The sequence below is a fragment of the Egretta garzetta genome, unplaced genomic scaffold (assembly GCF_000687185.1).
Source record: "Egretta garzetta isolate BGI_Z169 unplaced genomic scaffold, ASM68718v1 scaffold434, whole genome shotgun sequence".
In the NCBI taxonomy this organism is placed as follows: Eukaryota; Metazoa; Chordata; class Aves; order Pelecaniformes; family Ardeidae; genus Egretta; species Egretta garzetta.
Window position 1 is genome coordinate 27062 of NW_009259584.1, and position 19222 is coordinate 46283.

A 19222-nucleotide genomic window follows, 5' to 3' on the forward strand; every position below is an offset into this window, starting at 1 on the left:
ACCACCCTCATTGTAAAGAATTTCTTCCTTATATCTAGTCTAAATCTACCCTGTTTTAGTTTAAAACCATTACCCCTTGTCCTGTCACAACTGGTCCTGCTAAAAAGATTGTCCCCATAATAAACAGAACAGGGTTGGGAAGAAATGGTTAGGGGTGGCAGTTCTTTAGAAAAGGACCAGGGTATTACAGCAGGTCCCAATACAAGTATGGGTCATGGGTTGGGAAAAGGTAAAGGTGTAAGGACAGGAACACTACCAGGACAGGAATAGCTACCACCGAAGGGTGGCTTCTGTGAAATGAGGGAACCCATAGAAGACAGCTGTGGAGATGCGGGGCACCGCCGTCACCTCCCAGGGCAAATATTCAACTGCTGCAAAGCAAACTTAGCATTTTCCCCAGTGTCTAACCAATAGCAGGAAGACACGAACATTGCAACTCGTTACCTAGCGAGGCTGTGGCGTCTCCATCGCCCCACATTTAAGAACAGCTTAAGCAAATATTTAGCAGGATTGAATTAGGAAGAACCGTCCCTGTGATGGGGCAAATGGGTGGACTAAATCTCAGGGTCCCTTCTGCTGTCCGTGATCACATACTGCAGTTCACCTGAGGTCCTCTGAATAAATTTTCCATATAAACTCCAGCTCTTGGCTATACTTACACAGCTACTCTCCCCAGCCACATAATTTTCTTCACCCAAACCGACTGTCTGTATTAGATATTTAGAAATCTACTCGTGTTGCATATCAAGAAGTGAGACAGAATAGTTCCAGTGATTCCATGATGCTCACTGCTAGATTTAAGTAGATTTATTCATGGGCACAAAGAAAACTTACTTGTTAAGATTTGGGTCTTTGGCTATCACCTCCAAAATAAATATACTTGCTTGCAAGTTCTAGTTGATCCCAACGAGTTATCTGTTCATCTCATGATACTGGTATTAATTTCATCTCTGCCACAAGTACCATAAGCCTCAGAAAGCGACGGCCATCCAGTCCCAGAATTGCACTTCTTTTCTGAGCAATAGAGGAAACCAGATCTTCTTAATTAATAACAGAGATGTTACAAGAAGGTCTGTTTTTAATAAGAACGTTGGCTTTTTTCCTCATCCTTGTCTTGTAATACTATTAATAGTATTTGGCACAGTAGAAGTTTTCTCACTGGCATCAAACTGTGCTGGAAGCTCTTCACCAAAGGGAATTCTCCGTCAGCTCACAACAGGAGCTTTTGCCTCACCGTTTCTATTTCACTGATAGCTTGGCATTTTCTAAGGCCTGAAGAAGGTTTTTCCAACAACTGAGCACATTGTTTAGCTGAATTGCACCTGCAAACTTGCAGTTCAAAGCCTGGCCCATCATAGCACAACCTCCGAGAAGAGTTTACAAGAAGAAATGAAGTATGGAAAATAAGTATGGAAAATGGTGGGCTTGGCCTGCCGGACCAGGCTCACGCCTGATGATGGCTTTGGCTTGCAGTCAGCCATCCAAAAGGTTTGGTAAACTAAACAGAGCCTTGCTCAGACCATCAGTCAACCAATGACAAATCCTCACAGCACAAAGATCTACTTTTCCCAAGAGATAATCACAGCCATCAGAAACAGTACTGCAGGCTGTCAGCCTGCGGGTGCCTCCTCGTAACATCCAGGATTACCAGCCCTGTGCATATTAAAACCTAGAGCATACTGGAAAATATGGTCAGAAAATATTTTGGGGATTTAGCATACAGAAACGAGATAATCCCTCCTATTTAAAGTTGTGCAAGTTTTGATAGCAAGAAGTACTTCCTTCTTGTGAAGAGCGACCTAGTGTGAGTTAGAGCGAGAAATGAAGACAGACTCACACGCTGCCAGGATCAGTGGTCTGGAGACCCCACCACAGTCGTTTCCTCCCCCTTTCCCCTGTTTATCCCAGTTTCACAAACCCAATGCTCTTACTGGCATCTAGTGGTGGATGGAGACACCAGCACCAGAAGCAGCTTGGCTGTGATCAATGGGCTTAGTCCGCTAGTCAATATAGAATTTAAAGCAACATATGTAGCGTGTGTGTTTGGTTGAGATACTAATACAGTGAAGAAAAAATCTGAAAATCTTACTTGCGGTTCCTTTTAGAAAGACAAGACAAACAAGCAGGGAAAAAAGCTTAAAAAAGAAATCCAACCCAAAGAACAGCGCATGCTTTAGCATGCCTTTTATGATTGACTGTACAGGGGTGTCTTTGAGCAATGCAACTGTGGAAACAGAAGAGGATTTGCAGAGACAGACTGACCAAAGGCTAGTTTTTGTGCGGGCTGTTGCTCAGTCCATTACATCAATCCACAAAGACCCATGAGAAATGCGCTCCTACCTCCTTCCCCTCCATAAAACCGAGGAGAAATAGGAGACAGTGCAGAGGCAGGCTGCACTGAAGTGAATGTGGTTTGCAGCCCTGTGTCTGCATGCAGAGGTATTTTGGGCTCCAAGCCTATTTTGTTCCAGCCAAAGAAGGCCCTCTGCCATCCCTGCTACGCAGCCACCCGAATACTGTGCCTACCGGCCACAGCTTCCCGAAGAAAGATCTGGGGGAGCACAAATATCTGTGCACCACTTCTGAGTTGCCCTGACACACCTGTGCTGTTTCTTTTTTTTTTTTCTTTTCAAAAGATTTCAATCAGAACTCTTAATTTTCTGACACAGGGATCCTTCTGCTTATTCATACATAGATGCGAGGATCCTCTCTGCAACCAGTCAAGGAAGGTCTTCGGTGCTGCCTGGGTTTTGCATCTGACCCTGACTGAGCCCGTCCCTTACACGCCACTCACAATACTTAAGTTTATTGTAGATGTTTTCCACTGCTAAGGGATCAATCTTTTGAGCTGTTGAACTGGCTCTCAACAGAAATGGTCTCTCTGTGGTTTTACTAACAGTAATATCACTTAGATTCCCTAATAGAAACATTTTAGTACCCAAAAATATTGCTGTTCAAGATCATATTTGTCCTTTGAAGTATTTCACCACTTAATTTATGGATAAATGGACTTTCCCTAAACATATGCATTAGATTAGCCTTCGACACACCATTCCTCCAGCACATGTCATTTACTTTGATCTCTATTTCAGTCATCCTGGATGGAATCCAGATAATTCTAAAAAGCGCTTTTTGCTGTATGAATCTCAGCTGTAGGTTTATGGTTTGCTGAAGGTTTGAGATTTCATTAAAGCACTGCAATTTGCTATCTATAAAGGTTAGGGTTTTGTTCCATGTATTTCCAACTCTTTCAAATGAATATTTAGTAGCAGAAGGTAATAAATTCTGGTATAAATGTATATACACGTGTACTTTGAAAGAAAGGAGGAAATGCTTCATGTTTACCTGTAGCTGATGATCTAATGCATTTGAGAAAGGACATTTTTAATGCACTAGGAAATCAGCACGGTGAATGAATCACTGATTAAATACCATTTTTTTCCTCATTGTTGGTGTCCTCCACAACACAGTGCATTCATGGAAAAAATATTTTCAGACCATTTTGCACATTTGATAATTTTCAATTCTCATAAATGTTTTGGGGTTTTTTGTTTTTTCTGTAAGTTTTGGGTTTTTTTATTTCTCTGTATCAGTCTGCAAAGCTCAGCATTATTTTATGCTTTAAACAAAAGTACCTATATTCTCTGGGAGCTGGATACTGCAAAAGGCAGCATGACCAGTTATATTGGTGTTTTGTTATTAGTTTATCAGCAGAAGCAATTCCCTTCAGTGTTCTTCTCTCTTCATGTTGGCCTGTCAAAATCTATCGTCTAATATGAAGGATGTCTAAACTGGAGGAACGTTTGAAGGAATTGAAGGAACTCTTTCACAGCTTAGTAATTTAAAATCTCTCTAATTTATCTGAACTTTCCAGAGGTATTTTTATTTGTCTTCAGAATATTCTGCAGTGCGGCACTAGCTTCCAAAATAATTTTATTTAAAAGCATTTATTAGCAAACCTTTACAGAAAAACATACATTTAATCAAATGTTCATTTGCATAACACTAGTTTTCTGTACTTGGCCAAAGGAAAGCTAACTGTTCACAACTACCAGGCTCTGATTTCACCATTTAATTGCTTAGTTTAGGTTCATTTTTAATTCAGCTGTTATGTTTTTTCCCCTCTTACTATCCAGACCTCTTGTTCCTCAGCTTCCCATTTGAAGTTCTGATCTGTGATGCATCCTTTAAAGTCTTTATAAAAATGGGCATATCAGCCGTATTCCATTGAGCTCACAGTTGGGAATATATAAAGGCTATTTCCTGGATCAAAACTATGAAGAACTGTCTGTCCCAGTTCAGTTACAGAGAACAGAACACCCTCTGCATATCCTACTCCGAGGCACTCTATTTCCTTTTACTTAGACTTTAATGAAGTTGCAAAATATATAGTATCGCGAAGAGCACAGAGGTTAATAGCACAGTCATTCGCAGCCAGGTTTTAAAAAGTAGATGTAACCAGAAGGGAAAAAATAGTGGAATTTAATTTAGGGAACAAGAAGGAGTGGGGATGAAGAGGAGGTCTCAGCTCCAGTACAAGGGACCCAGCGGTAAGAACGAAACAACAGCTAGACTAAGGCAGACCAAAGGTCTCTCTAGCCCAGTGGCACGAGTGGCAGAAGATGACTATGGAAGTGCACAAGAACAAAGCAAGCATACAGTGATACTCAACACCTATACATGTGTATTTTGTGGCAACTTATGGCTTAAGAGAGCTCTTAAACAGAATTATTATCAGCCAAAAAGGATGGTGTGCGTGGGAGGAGAAAAAGGCAGCCCCTAAGGCAGCAACTGCTGCCTGCTGGCCACTGGAGACCCTCATACGCTCAAGGAAAGGGCATGCCATGTACCTGTATCACCACGGGTGTCCTGGGAATCTCATATGTAGCACTCTGGCACCAAAGAATTGCTCTTCTGACCTACGCTTTCCATTGCGCTCATGAAAACACACTGCCCCTCCTGCCTCAGTTAGGACATTTTAAGGATGCTGTGAGATCTAAAGGATGTTACCTGAACGGTGGGGTGTTGCAGCACACGCAGTAGTGCATTCCCGATTCTGTGTTATTCAGATAGATCCCACTAAATGGCTTTTTAAAAAGGAAGAAACACAGAGAAGTTAATAACGCAGGTCTTTAAAAGCCCACCATCTGGAACAAGCATGTAGGAATCAGATTCAAAACAGGAGAAAAACCATAAAAAGAAGGCTTCACAGGGGGGCTTTGAAGAACAAACATTAGCAGCCTAAAGAAATGAAGGGGAGGATGCCTTTGGATTAATAGTGAAGACTACCCCCTGCCCCCAGAAACTTCGAGACCAGTCAGATGCATAAATCATCCAGGTACCAGGGCCGGAGTCGTGACCTCCGAGGAACTTGTGAAATGTGCGGGATCCCAAAGAGCAGGGCTCTGCTGTGGAGTGCCACGGCTTCAAAGTGGCTCTGCGGAGGGACTCTCCTCCTCCCTGCGTGGTCTGGAATTAGGATCTTTATTTTGCAGATAAGGATTTGGGCACAGTTCACGTGATTTAGTCCCACGGTACACGCTCTGCACACGCGGAAGCGCTGGCTCTGGGCTGGGGATGCTGGCGCTCCGCCCGCAATGCTACGCGGCCTCCATCGCAGAAGGAAGCAAAGCGCGCGGGCAAGGTGGGTGGGTGGTCTGGCACACGAGGGATAACCCCGCTCCTGAATGGAGTGCTATGTATAAGCTTTCCATGGCTAATCTACATATGGTCAAAAAAAGGAGAATACAGGACAAAAATATTATCTTCTCCCTCCCCTCTGGAGAGGCCTCCGCTACTGCCACACAGACAGCTGAGCTGGCAGTGAAGTGTCCCAGGAAAAAAGACAAAATATGAAAAGAATGCAGAATGTTTTTTCATCTGCAAACCAGCCTGGGTCAGAACAACATCTACCTGGTTTTGTATGTTGAGTCTAATTTTCATCCACAGGAAGGCAGAGGGAAACCTGTGCAGCAACTGAGTGGCGACAGCTCCCCAAAGCAGGTTTTTCTCGGCCCCGCAGGCAGAGGAGGTGACTTAACCTTGGACAGCATGAGCACTTTTGCTTGCCAGTTCAGTTCCTTTTCCTCTTGTAACAGAATTGCTTTGGAGTCAATTTTTTTTCCAGTCTGTAGCAACAGTCGCCTCAGCTTCTTTAGTCAGAGACCCTGTGTCTTCAGTTAGATATAGAAAGATAATTCGTATTATTTTTAATGCCATTTTAACTCTGCTGATGCTTTCCATCATCACCTCAATTCTCCCAAAGTTTCTATGGGTACAGGCAGAGCACAGGAGGGCAGGTCAGGGACATAAGAGCAGGGGTGAGTGCAGGACGGCATCAGCTTTCCATCCTGCGTGCTGCACAAGGGAGCAACTCCAGCACATCACCTGGGAAGGTGCTGAACGGGAACGGGCACCGACAACCCAAGGTAGCACCCGCTCGCCTGGCGCAGCCCTCTGTGCTGGCTTTGGATAACTGCCGGTCTGCTGGTGCTCCTTCCTCATCCCTGGGTAACGCTGAAAGGTTTGGTAGTTTGCCTCTTGGAAACCCTCAGAAACCAGAACTAATGCTTGTTTATGGGCTAGCAAAGACTAGCGATGCCCGTGGGCCTCAGTGAAAAGTGGTGCTAAGAAGCAGCACTGGAAGAAAGCAACACCTACAGCCCCAGAGAAGCGGGGCTCCAGTTAAGTGGGTGGCACACAACAGGAGAGCAGAAGTCACCCATGAACGGTGCGAACCTCCAGCGCTGCCTGCTATGAGCCTGTACACACTGCACAGCACATTTATGGTGGTATGAGACTGGCAAAGAATTAATAGCTTGGCTGAAAAATGACGAGTAAAACAGCTTCATTCCTTCCTTGTCAAAAAGTCTGAGGTGGGAAACTACCTCCACACTTATCTCCCATCAGCATTGCATATGTGAAAAAAATATCAGCTCCTGAGAGATGAATGCTTGCCTGGACGCATCTCTTGCAATGCTGAGATGATACTGGGGGAAAGAAAGGAATTTGAAAATTACAATTTAACTATAAAAACTATAGCTTAGCCTGACAGTTGAAGAGAAATACTTACAGCAGGCTGACTTAGCCCTTTCCAACCGGCTAGAGGATATCTGGGACAGGGATGCCCTCCCCTTGCAGGGCGGCTCCTGCCTGTCCCCCCTTGCTCCCCATGCTCCCGGCGGAGGGTACCTGTGCCACTGCCAGAGATCTGTGGTGGGGTGCGGAGGAGGAGGAAGAGGCGGCTCCTGAGCATCCTCCAGAGCAGACAAGCTGCCACATTGGCAGGGCGGAACCGGGGGAGGCGCTGGCCACAGCCAACTGGCATCTCCCCCCGTTTCGTCCCGCTGTGTTGCGTGTCTAATCTATGTGTTGAACCTAAATAACTCCACGTTATAAAAGCAAAGAGTAAAGCACCCGCTTAAATACTGATGCAGCATTTGCAGGTAAAGGTTTCAATCACTTCTTACCGAGTGGCAAAGAGATTGGCCTGAAAATTGAACCATTGCTGCAGCTGTAAATAGGACAAAATCCTGTCGAGGCATTTGCTTGCAGTTGTTACAGGTTGATTTTAAGGAGAACAAGCCTGGTATTTGCATGCAAAAGTGCTCTCACTCTCCTAAATTCTTGTTGTAGGCAGTGCTCTTAGTTGTATTGATCGAATAATTGCAAAGGCGATGTGCTAAGTGGCTACTTGTTTACGTGGTGTGATTTGCAGTCACAGCTGATTTGGCTTGGCCTATAAATATACCTGTAATAGGACCTGTATTTTACTTTGGCTTCCCATCCTTAAAAGGTAGTCCTAAACACAACTCAGTTTGCCAGGTTAAGCCTTAATGCTGTTGTCTGCTTTTTTTTCCAATAGCTCCATTTCTGATTTGGAATTAAGTTCGTCATTACTGAATGATGTGGAAGGAACTGTTTTGATTGCATTGGATAACAAAGCTAATAATGGTGTTTAATATAAAATTACTTTCTGTTTAGTCTAATTTTTCTAGCCTAGTTTTGAAATCAAAGCTAAAAAATAGCGTTGTACGATCAGTATCAGATCATGTGTACACACCCTTTTTATTGAACCATCCTCATGTCTAAGACAGTGAGTTCAATGGCAGCCGAGGACATCCAACACAGCGTATGATCGGTGCCACGGCTGTGATCAAATCCTCTGCTCGGATCCATGAAGCCGTGCACTGAAAGCCGGGTAGCAGCAAGGCTCGTAGACGATCACATTCGCTGTCTGCAGCAGCAGGGGAGAGCGGGCACACAGCTGATTAATGGCTTTGTCCTATATAATAAGACACGGTGGATTGAAGCTGGAGTACCTCGATAAAAATCCTGGAGATGTGATGCCTGCACGTCGTCAGGACCATGATTCAGGATGGCAGGAGAGCAGCGCTGCTGGGCAGGGAGGAGAAGGCTTCGACGGGGCTCTCGGTGCTGGCAGAGGGCAGCGTCTATGCTGTAGGCAGAAGGGCAACATTTTTCCATGTTCAGTCATTTTGGCAAGTGAGGATCAGAGAAAGATCTTTCTAAACCCCTTCCAGCTTATCCTTATGGCATCTTATACCAGTCATTTAGCCACGGTGTGGGGGAAATTGGAACACATTAGGGAGCCTTTGGAGGTGAGAGACCCCATTGGCACTCCCCCAGTTCTGGTAAATGGCTTGGGGCTGGGAAGCACTGGCACGTGATGGGGTCGCTCTGGGGCTCACCACTGGCATCTCCAGTTCAAGCATGGCAGAGAAGCATTTCCCTCCCATTCCTGGCCTTGGTCTCAGGCAATGGTTGCTGCTGAGGAGGACAGGTAATCAATGGAGTTCTCCCTGAAGTATCTGGGAAATGAGGGAGGGTGAGATAAAGTGATTAGTCCTGAAACTTGCATGTTTTAATGTAATTGACATTGATTTAACTGGTGCTTTTTTTAAAGACAAAACTCAATAAAAAATGAACCATCAGTATCTTCCTTGCAGCTCTCTGTTGTTGATACTATCCCAAAATGCAGCAATTTTGAGGCAGTGGGGACTGAACCAGCACAGGTCCATTGCTGTGCCATCTTCCTTGGGCTCTGGAGGAGGGGAGTGGGTGCGTGGGCCATGCACCCAGGGGAGTAGCGGGAGCAGAAAGCAGAAAGCTTGTCCGCCCTAGCCTCATCATCCTCTCTGTTATCCAGTTGATTGCAAGCCCCTCCTTGATTAAAATGAGTGCGGCGGTGGAAGAGGCAGATCCTGCTCATACCAACGCCACGATCCACATTTGAAGTGGTGCACCAGCAGATCAGGTCCTCCATTTTTTACCCTCCAACAAAAGCCTGACCTGCAGCCCTCCGAACCAGCGTGACAGGTCTTCCTCAAGCGGAAAACAACCCCCCTGGCTGGAGGTATTTCATTTTCCAGATCTTCAGTGCTGAAAAACCAAATCATTGTCCTGTCATGCCTGTAATATTGCCTCCCATGGTTACAGCACATACCAGCCTTCATAGCTAGGCAGAGAACGGGCCTGCATTTCTCCCCATAGACTGTTATAAAAGCCAATTAGGCTGTTACTTAATTTTCCTCCTTTTTTTCTCCCTTATGCACAAGGGGAAGCAGTTAAAAGTCTCCCCTAGCTACGTTATGTAAATTTTCAAGTAAATTCTCCCTGAATTGTAATTCAGCGGGTTTATTGTTAAAAGTGTCGCCTGACTCCAGCACACACAGGAGCTGCATCCCGGGAAGGGTCACTCAGCAGAAGCACAATGTCTCAGGAGCTGTGCGTAGACGGGGGAGAAGCTCCTCAGCTCCTCCTGCGGCATTACTTTGCGCCGAGGCGGCCGCAGCAGCGTGTGTGTAGGCAGGCGAAGGCGAGGGTAGGAGGGAAGCAGTCACGGTCCAGACTACCCTGCTAATATTTATTCGGGGTCTAACCATTTCCCAGCCCAGGCTCTGTCTTGACAGACAGCTCTGGGGACAAGCGGAGCATCACATAATGCCTACGCTGGCAGATACTGAGCAGTCAGCCAGGAAGCGGTGAGGTGCAGAAATCAAATGAACCCTGTTCAAATTCAAACCTCTGCTTAAGCAGCCTGTGTTAATAAAGCCCCTTGACGTTACTACGCATGGAAGAAAACACTGAAATAGTAGTATTTTTATTTTATATGCATTTGTATGCAATTAGTTTTCCTCTGCTCATTTCATCGTACCTAATGTGTGTCCCCTCCTATGGGACATTCCTGTTGAAACATATGGGAGCTCAGCATACATGAATTTGGCTTGGACCAGTCATATGTAGCGGTACTATGTGCCCAGGTCCCCGGAGAATGAGGAAAGGGGGACCAGCATGAGCACTTTGGTGGGCAGGTTGTGTCTGTGGAGAGTTCCATTTTCCCCACAGAAAGCCTCACTCCTTTTGTAGGAGATGATGGCAGGAACTCCTCATCCTCCCTCAGCAGAGCCTTCCCTCTCCTCTAACAGACTTTATACAGCTCCACAGCTGGTTTCTAGCTGCTCAGATGTGATGAAACTCCCAGGTCCTGGTATATGGAGATACTGCTTCCACAAAGAAACGCTATCCAAAGATATGCAGAAATGCTCTGGTGCTGAATTCCAATGACAGAAAGGGATTTCAGCAAAAATTATGAGTAGCAGAAGTGCCAAGGCATCTTGGAAAAGGGTTTTGCTCGTTTCCAGATGCACAGGCAGACTGAATGCTGATCTGAACCTCCCTGAAGCTAACCCACAGATTCTGCTGAGATTCATTGGTAGAGTAGGCTGATGTGATTCAGGTCAAAGACATCATCAGAAATAACGAACACACAACTTCTTGCCTTTTTTGCTTTATGGTTTAAGATATCTTTTTGATAATCATAAACTATAGGATACCTAATTATTTCAACCTCTGTTTTTAGGAAAAAATAGGTCATATTTGTGGACTAGCTTAAGCAGGAGCTTTCTGCTGGAGTCTAAGGATGAAATTAGAATAGAATAGAATAGAATAGAATAGAACAGAATAATTCCAGTTGGAAGGGACCTACATGTTTGGCCCACTGTGACAAATATTTGAAATTGGATTAGACCAAATCCCTCCATAAGTCCTGTTGAGCATAAATTATTCTGGGATTCTAAATGCTTTGAGGACTTTCTTGCAAAATGAGTGAAGACATGAATTCAAAGAGAAATGGGTATTTTGCAATCACTCCTTGACAGAAAGCTTTGCTCTGCAGTCGGGCCACCTGTTCAGCTGAATTTCATCAACTTTGAAAAGCAGACACGCACTGTGGGATGCAGTGAGTGTATCTGCCGGGGCAGCTGTTGGGAAGAAACAGCTCCAGGCTGTTTCCTTGGATTGCCCCATGAATCCCCTATATCATACCATCCAAGTTCCTTGAGCCACATGGACGGTAATAATACATTCCCCAAACTTGTGTGTGAGTTCTTATCCCTCGTACCTCAAGGCGATGAGGTTTGTGGAGGAACTGTGATGGTTCTCCTTCCACCCAGCGCCCAAAGCCTGAACAAAGCATTGAATGAACAGTTATTTGGCAGCAACCGCTGTAGCAGCAGCTTTCTGTAGGCTATCTTAATGGATTTCTTACCCTGAACTAAGCCCTGACCATCTGTTCTCTCCTCTAATTACAAATGCAGAAAAAGCTAATTCACGATTGCATCATAAAAAAGTGAAATATAAGTGATTTAAGAGTGGGGTATGTCATGCTTCACACTCCAAATGGGAGAATTGCTTCCCCTTCAATAGACTGATTTCCCTGATAACAGCAAATGGGAATACCTGAGGAGCAGGGCTCACCAGAACAGGTTTTATTCCCACTCACTCATCTTAGACGTGTTTTAAAATTTGGGATTCACATAAGTGCCGTTATGAACCTTCTTCCCTTCTGTCTTAGAAGAGCCCCCAAAGATGTATTTTTTCATGCATTTTCTAATCAGGGAAAGCACAAACTCATGCTCTTCAAAAATCCCTTAAAACTCTGCATTTCATAGAATCATAGAATCATAGAATCATAGAATCACTTTGGTTGGAAAAGACCTCTGAGATCATCGAGTCCAACCGTTAACCTAACCCTGCCATCACCACTAAACCATGTCCCTAAGCACCTCATCTATCCTTCTTTTAAATACCTCCAGGGATGAGGACTCTAGCACCTCCCTGGGCAGCCCATTCCAGAGCCTGACAACCCTCTCACTTCTGCTATGGTGAAGGCATGTCTGCTAGTGTCGCCCACTCATTTTGTGCTGGTAGCTCCCCGTCCATGCAGTGCTCCTGGTTTGGAAGACAGGCAGAAAGTGGGGGGCTGAGCGCATGCCCTGCTTCTCATGAATGACCTTAAATTCTTTTGTACGGCCGCTGTCTGAGCCACCAGCGGTGGGAATGGCTTAGCTGGGAGTTCAAGTTCTGGTTCACTTTCATTGTGTGGGTAAGGACACCTGGTAATGTCTGTCCCCTGTCCTCTGGAAATCTTATACAAAAAAAATGGACGCAATTGAACAAGTTAAGTTGGGGGCCCAAGAAGTAATACTTTGGTCCTCTCTATTTTTTATGGGGTACATGTTCTGCCACCAGCATCTCTTCCCAGTGTGAAGCCTTGTGCCCTGGGTCTGCAGCAGCTTTGGCAGAGCCTTCAGCAGCCCTAAAGGCTGCGACCCCACTTGTGGTGGGGTTTGATGGGGCACTCAAACACACTGCCAGCTCCTGGCAAGAGACACTTGTCCCATGGCTGGGCAGGGAGGCTGGATTCGCCTCTTGATGTCACTTGGGTAAAAATTACGGGGTAATGAATGGGACCATGGGTAAAGTAGATGGATAGTGGAGGGTGGGAAGTACCTCAAAATGAATTTGGCATTTGGGTTTTTGGAGGCTTTTTATGGTTATTTTTTCCCCCCAGATATTTAAAACCAGATTGTGATTTTCTCAAATGCATGTTTGAAAAATAAGAAACACGTAGTAGGGTGGAAGCTGTGTAAGAGATCACTCTAATTCAAAAAATTGCCTGGGGGATTCGCAGGTGTACAGTGTGCAGTTCTGCTCTGCCTGGTGCGACTTGCCTGCCTTAAACTCACCCTTTTAGCAGTACTTCAAGATGGGGTTATAATCGCTGGTCTCCAGCATGCTCACCAGTTATGTGTTGGAAAAATGGGTATTCTGTCCTCAAGGCATGAGCTGGTTTTCCATTTCATAGAATCATAGAATCATAGAATGTTTTGGGTTGGAAGGGACCCCTAGAGGTCATCTAGGCCAACCCCCCTGCAGGAGCAGGGACATCGCTAACTAGATCAGGTTGCTCAGAGCCCCGTCCAACCTGGCCTTGAATGTTTCCAGGATGGGGCCTCCACTACCTCTCTGGGCAACCCGTTCCAGTGTTTTACCACCCTCGTTGTAAATAATTTCTTCCTTATATCCAGTCTAAACCTGCCCTGTTTCAGTTTAAAACCATTGCCCCTTGTCCTGTCACAAGGAAAATGGAGTGCCTGGTGGCAGCCTGGCCCAGCACTCCCTGCTCCCATGGGAACAGGAATTGGGGTTTCCTTTCCCAGAGCCCATCCGAGCAACTCTGGGCTGAGCAAAAAGTTCTACTCCAGCCTCGTGTGATATCAGGACTGGCCAGATCTTCAGGGACAGCTACACCTATGGGAACTATAGGTTGGGAGCCTCTTAAAAGACAGAGCATACGGAATCGATGCTGCTGCTGTGAATGTTTTGGTCCATATTTGCTATGTAGGAAGAGGGTACAAAGGATCGGAGCAGGCTCTAGGTTTTATACAGGCCTCTTGCTCCCATACCATACTGCCGTTCATCTAGCAGGGAAAAATACTGGTAGATCAGGTATTGCTAGTGTGCTCATTAGCATGCACGGCTTTAATTTTTGAGTGGCAAGCAAAGACACCTTCCCAGCATACCTAATGTGCAGTGGCATCTCTGTACCAAAAATGAGCACAGCTTTGACCGGAATCTGTGCTGCCGTTTACTGTTGTAGTCCCCTGGTCAGCAAACACACAGCAGGTGGCAACAAACACGAAATTGGTGGTGGCCCCTTTCTTATCCCTCCTCTGCCCCGTGGTAACCAAAGCTGCAGACTTACCCCCAAGTGAATGCCTGCAGCTTTCTGATCAGAGGCTTTGCTCTGAAGAAGGCGCCCTGACCAGCGGAGCCATGCCCTGCTTGGCACGTGTAACGCTGCATCCTGAACTCACCCTGCGTTGCATGTTATTTTAGAAGCTTACCACATGCTACACCAACACTTGGCTTGTGGAAACTGCCATGAGGTGCTTGCACCCAGCATAACATTTGGTACAGTGCTGTAAAGCCCTGGCCCCTGTTAATTCCTGGTACTTGGCTTTCTTGTCACTGGGAATTCCTAGAGGAATTTAATTCCTGAACAGCTCTAAGCTCATCCAGTGTTCAGTTTTATGGCCCCTGACTTTTAAAAAATATATTTATACATAAGGGCCAGCCTTTAGTCATCTAGTCATCTCTTTTTGGTACTGCAGCTCCCATTAATAGCAGGTGGAGCTAGGATTAAGCTCAGTTACATTAGAAGTCTGCAGCAAAAACAGTGTAATGAAGAGAATTTGGCACTCACGGCACGTGGTTCTTCTGTATGATCTACCATAGATTGTGTCTTAAGAGTGCCCATTTGTCAGAGAATAATTTTCCAACTTCGGAAATTAGATGTCATTACCAAAATCTCTTACATCTTGGGACACTGAGCAGACCTCCACCCTGTCATAATTTGTTCCCTAATGCCAATTAAAACTAATGACTTGGCATTTTGAAAAGCCTTTTGACTCCTGAATATCTTTTTGACACCTGGCCTTTAAGGAATCTTCTTTCAAACTCTGTCACTAAAAGCATCTTGTTTAGAGAAGCTTATATTAAAAAGGAGTTAAAAACATGATATTGCATGTTTTTTTCTTTCAAAGCCATCTTATAATTAGGAAACGCTGCTGATCTGTAGAAGGATGTAGGTTAGAAAACACAAGAGATGAATACCAGAAACAGTGTCAATCTAGGGACATCCCCTGGAAACAGCAAGAGGGAGCAATGACAAAGAAATGGGGAACAGCGAGTCTATGAGCTGTAATTTAGATGTGGGACCAGCACGGGCTGCAGTGTCTGGCCGGGTAGTTAGCTGAACCTTTCCTGCAACAGAAGGGTGAATTGGTTTTGGAGCAGTTTCTGGTCCACAAGGTGTTAGCAGGGTGTTTTAGAGCAAGCTTGCACAAGGCTGGCACCACAAAAGGGAAAGATGTTGCAAACTGTGGAGTCCACAGAGGAGCTGGTTATTTTTGGCAGTTTTATGCAGCATGGATGAGGGAGCACAAAGCAGCAGTGGACAGGTCTAGAGGCTTATGTAGACTGGAAAGGTTTGCTCACAGGTAGACATCCACAGGAATCCTAACAGGGCTGAACTTTCGAGAAGAGCCTTCGCTGAAGAGCCTTTTTTGTCTCATAGTCTAAATTAGGCAAGGCAATCTTGCACAGACCAAATGTTAGGACTGCTAGAAGGCAGGGTCAAAGTAACCCTCTGCTGTGCTCGCTTGCAAGGTAGGAGCAGAACAAGGAGAGCTGGTTGTAAGCAGCGGCTGAGCAGGTGGGTATAGCCCGGGCAAAGGGCCGCCGGAGCGACAGGACCTGCTGCCTACTTTGATATGATTGCTTTTCTCATCTTGCTGTATTTCCCCCAACATTTATCTAACTTCAAGCAAGAGCCGGCTTCAATTATGCTTTGCACATGGTTTCCATAGACGACATCTCAGCATGTCAGTGAAACATCAATAAGCTGGAAGAACAAGCTAGTTCATTAGCATGCAAATAAGCTCACTCCTTAATGAGAGAAAAGCGTTGGCTAGCTCACTGTGTCTCCAATACGCTAATTCCTTCCGTGTCCTACAAATAACATTTTCATAGGTCGAAGACACGTACCTGTGCATGTCTCTCCCTCTGTGTTTGTCATTTCTGCACATACTGTACCTATATCTGAAATGTAAATTCTGCCTGGGTGATAGTGGACAAGGAAGGCCACATAAAGTCATTCCAATATTTCTGATATCTTTCAGTGTCAGAGCCAATGTTTCTATAATAGAAAAATAATTAGCTCATCAAGAGGGGTAAAGAGCTGTTTATTTATCTGCTGTAATAGCTGTACTGGTAAAGAGTGTGAAAAAATCATGCCCCAAGTCCATGTAGCTGTATTGCAAAGCCCATGGCAAAATGCTGGAACAGAGTCCTTCAGTCGTTCCCCTCTGTGCCATTTGGGGAGACGTGCAGCTGCCTGAGAGGAGAGGAGATCCCTTGGCTCAGCTGTGGTGGTAGAGGGTTTGCTTTCTGGGTGTGCCAGTAGGTGTTTGTCCAGGTGTATCTGTGCTCTCTTACGTGTTTTTGTCTCTGCAAGGTGCTTCATGGTGTTTTGGATGTGTTGATCAGCTCTCAGCAGTTAACACGTTTTAGCTGACCACTGATTCCCACCCCTGCCACCCGCAGGCATGGTCCTGCCTCCCAGATGTGACGGTCTGGCCAGCCCCACTTCTCAGAGTTTGGGCGGCATCCCCCTGGCCTGTAGGACTGCACATGTCCAGTGCCTCACGTAGATCCAATGTACAGTGTTGAAAGATCTCTTTTTTAGCTTCTGTAGTTCAGGGAAATTGTTTACACAGGTGAAAAAGAGGTCTTTGTCAAGTTGCGGCAAGGGTTTTGCCGTTGCTGCACAATCAGCAAAGTTTGTTGAGGAACGACTGGCCATAGATTTGGGGACTTTTTGCTGCAAGGTAATGCCTGTGGCTCATCACCACCGTCGCCCACAACCAAACGGATCTTTATCAGTGTGTTTTCTTCCCTGTGGCGAAAAGATGAAACCACTTTGCAACTGACTTCGTTCTGCTCCAGAGCAGCCAAACCCCAGCAGCGGCTGCAGCCCGGAGCCCGAGCACCCGCCCTCGCCTGCTGGCACGGCAGCAGGCCCCTGCAGCGGGAGGTCGGCCCGAACTCGGCCTCGCTACCCTAAGCAGCGCCCGCGTGCCCCACACTCCCAGTGCTGGTGGTGGATCACCTGGCTGACCATCCTGCTGCTGGGCAGAAGCAGCCCCTCCAGGGAAGGGGTGCTGGCCTGGGGTTGTCTAGAAAGCAAGTGGGCAAAGTGGCATGCTGGCAAGTTCAGGGGTCTTGGAAGAAGGACCCTGGGATCTCAAATCCTGCCTGCCCAGGCACTCTCCAGCTCCCTGGGATCCCACCACCGGCTGTGGAAACTCTGCTGAACGTCATAGCCCTGGAGCAGCTCCCGGCATCCAGCCAGCGCAGGTCTTTCAGGCCACGTGTGCCAATGTGAGCTGCTGTACTTGTTCTTCTGTGTATGGAAAAGTCCTCAAGAGAAGATGCAAAGAGAGAGCAAAAACAAAAAGGGGGGAGTGTGAAGGATGGACAGACAGAGCAGGCTGACAGCAAGATGATGCCATTACACAGGCCAGTATCATGTATAGCTTACTGGTCCTCTTCAGTGGGTCTTTTATTCTGTAAATAGTACCCTTCTGAACACATCTTCATTGTCTCAGCACTATGGTTTTCAGCAAGCGTTGTGCTTTCCTGCTTCCCTGCTGGTCCGGCTGCTGTGGCCGGGCTGTGTGTGCTGCGGCCGGCGCGCACGTCGGGCTGCACGGGCACCCTGCCTGGGGGGTGCCCTGCCCGGTGTTTCGGGATGGGACACCCCAGCTCTTACCACTGAGCAATGATTTGTTTTTTTCTTTTTTTAAGGATAACGAAGGATACCAAATCTTTTTCCTAGTTCAACTCAATTGTCAAAAAACCCACCCCATGACACAAGGGGTTATTATGAAGATGATGAGGATAAATACGAATGGCCATGCAGACTGGATGTGGGAATGCTTCTTCCCATTACCTGTGGCTGGACCCAAGTAATGTTTCACCGTCTGCAGAGGCTGTCATTTTGGTTTGTGCCTTGTTCCGCTGTGACAGCCGTCACCAAACAGGCCATGCTGGTTGCTGGTTTGTAACTCGCATCACTGGGGCGGGGGCTGGCAGCCCCGGGGCTGAAATGGGGCCCTGGGCCACCAGCAGGGGTGGAGGTGGTGGTCCCCTGCGCGATGGGTCAGGGCCACTAAGGCCTGCTGCTTCACTCGGGCCCTGACAGTTGATCTTTGTCGCAGGGGTTTTCAGCCGCTATCTCGTGCTGTGGTACCAAATAGCCCAGGGGCCCAAACCTGCTGTTGCTGCCTGAACCATCAACTCCCCACTGGCTGTGGCTGTCGTGTGGTGGAAAAAAAATTACGAAGAATGAAAACCTTTGTAGTATAAAATCGATTGATCTGAATGACTAAATCAATAAACGTGACTCTGCTGACTGCTCGTTTTCATACATCAGTGAAACCCCTGAGCTTTTAAATGGAGCGGCCACTAAACCTCTATTCTGCCGCTCGAAGCTCTGTAGCACCAAGAACTGGCACAGGATCTGAAAGCCCCTTTTCACAGCCAGCCTCTGAGGGCAGGAGAGGAATGGTAACTGGAGAACACCTCTGGCAGCCTGTGGAACCCTATAAACCAAAATAGTCAAGATTACTGTGAAAGACTCTTTTTCCCATTTTGGCTAGCTAGTTAGTCCTCACACCATGGGAATGAAAACATGGGAATGAAGGAATGAAGCTTGGAGGATGTATTCTTCTAGTTATTCAAGGAAGATACCTGAGGTGTAAGAGCTGCGTATTTATTATTATTCTTGAACTCTGGACTTGTCTTTCTTTATTGGATACATCCTATTCAGACAGTTTCTCTGTTCCATCTTCTTTTACCTTCCTCTAAGATCAGAAGTAACAGAGCATATCCATGAAATGGGCTAAGGCCATGGAGTCAAAAAGGCATCTCCTGGAAATGTGGACCTTCTACCTAGGGAAGCTTAAGAGCTGTCATTTACTGTAGCATTTAGCAACTCAGGATGACACAAAAGCATAATGGCCAAATCCTTTATTGCGTAAGGAAATTGGGTATTTTGAAGGCCTGGAGGATGAACCACTATGGCATGTTGAGCATATAATTTCCAGAGACAACGTTGGGGTTTTTTTTGGGTTTTTTTGCATGGTGATGAGTCAATTTGGTATCTCCTGCTTGTTCACCTATCACATGGAAATGGAATTATTTGTCAGGGGATCATGAGGAAACCTTGACTCATGTTGGGGTTCCGGAAGACCATGGAGCTATACAGAGCATCCTGAGATCTACAATATCGATA

The 19222-nt window shown here is 46.1% G+C and overlaps 1 protein-coding gene across 1 annotated transcript in view; it reads right to left on the reverse strand.

The window, feature by feature from the left end:
* Positions 1-9286, reverse strand: part of MSRB2 (methionine sulfoxide reductase B2) — a 10112-nt gene extending 826 nt beyond the window's left edge. Inside the window, 5 exon segments of the mRNA XM_035893251.1 lie at positions 881-1037; positions 5017-5087; positions 6070-6097; positions 6099-6128; positions 9099-9286. Of these exon segments, the coding sequence (XP_035749144.1) occupies positions 881-1037; positions 5017-5087; positions 6070-6097; positions 6099-6128; positions 9099-9286 (474 nt within the window).
* Between the last annotated feature and the right edge of the window lie 9936 nt (positions 9287-19222).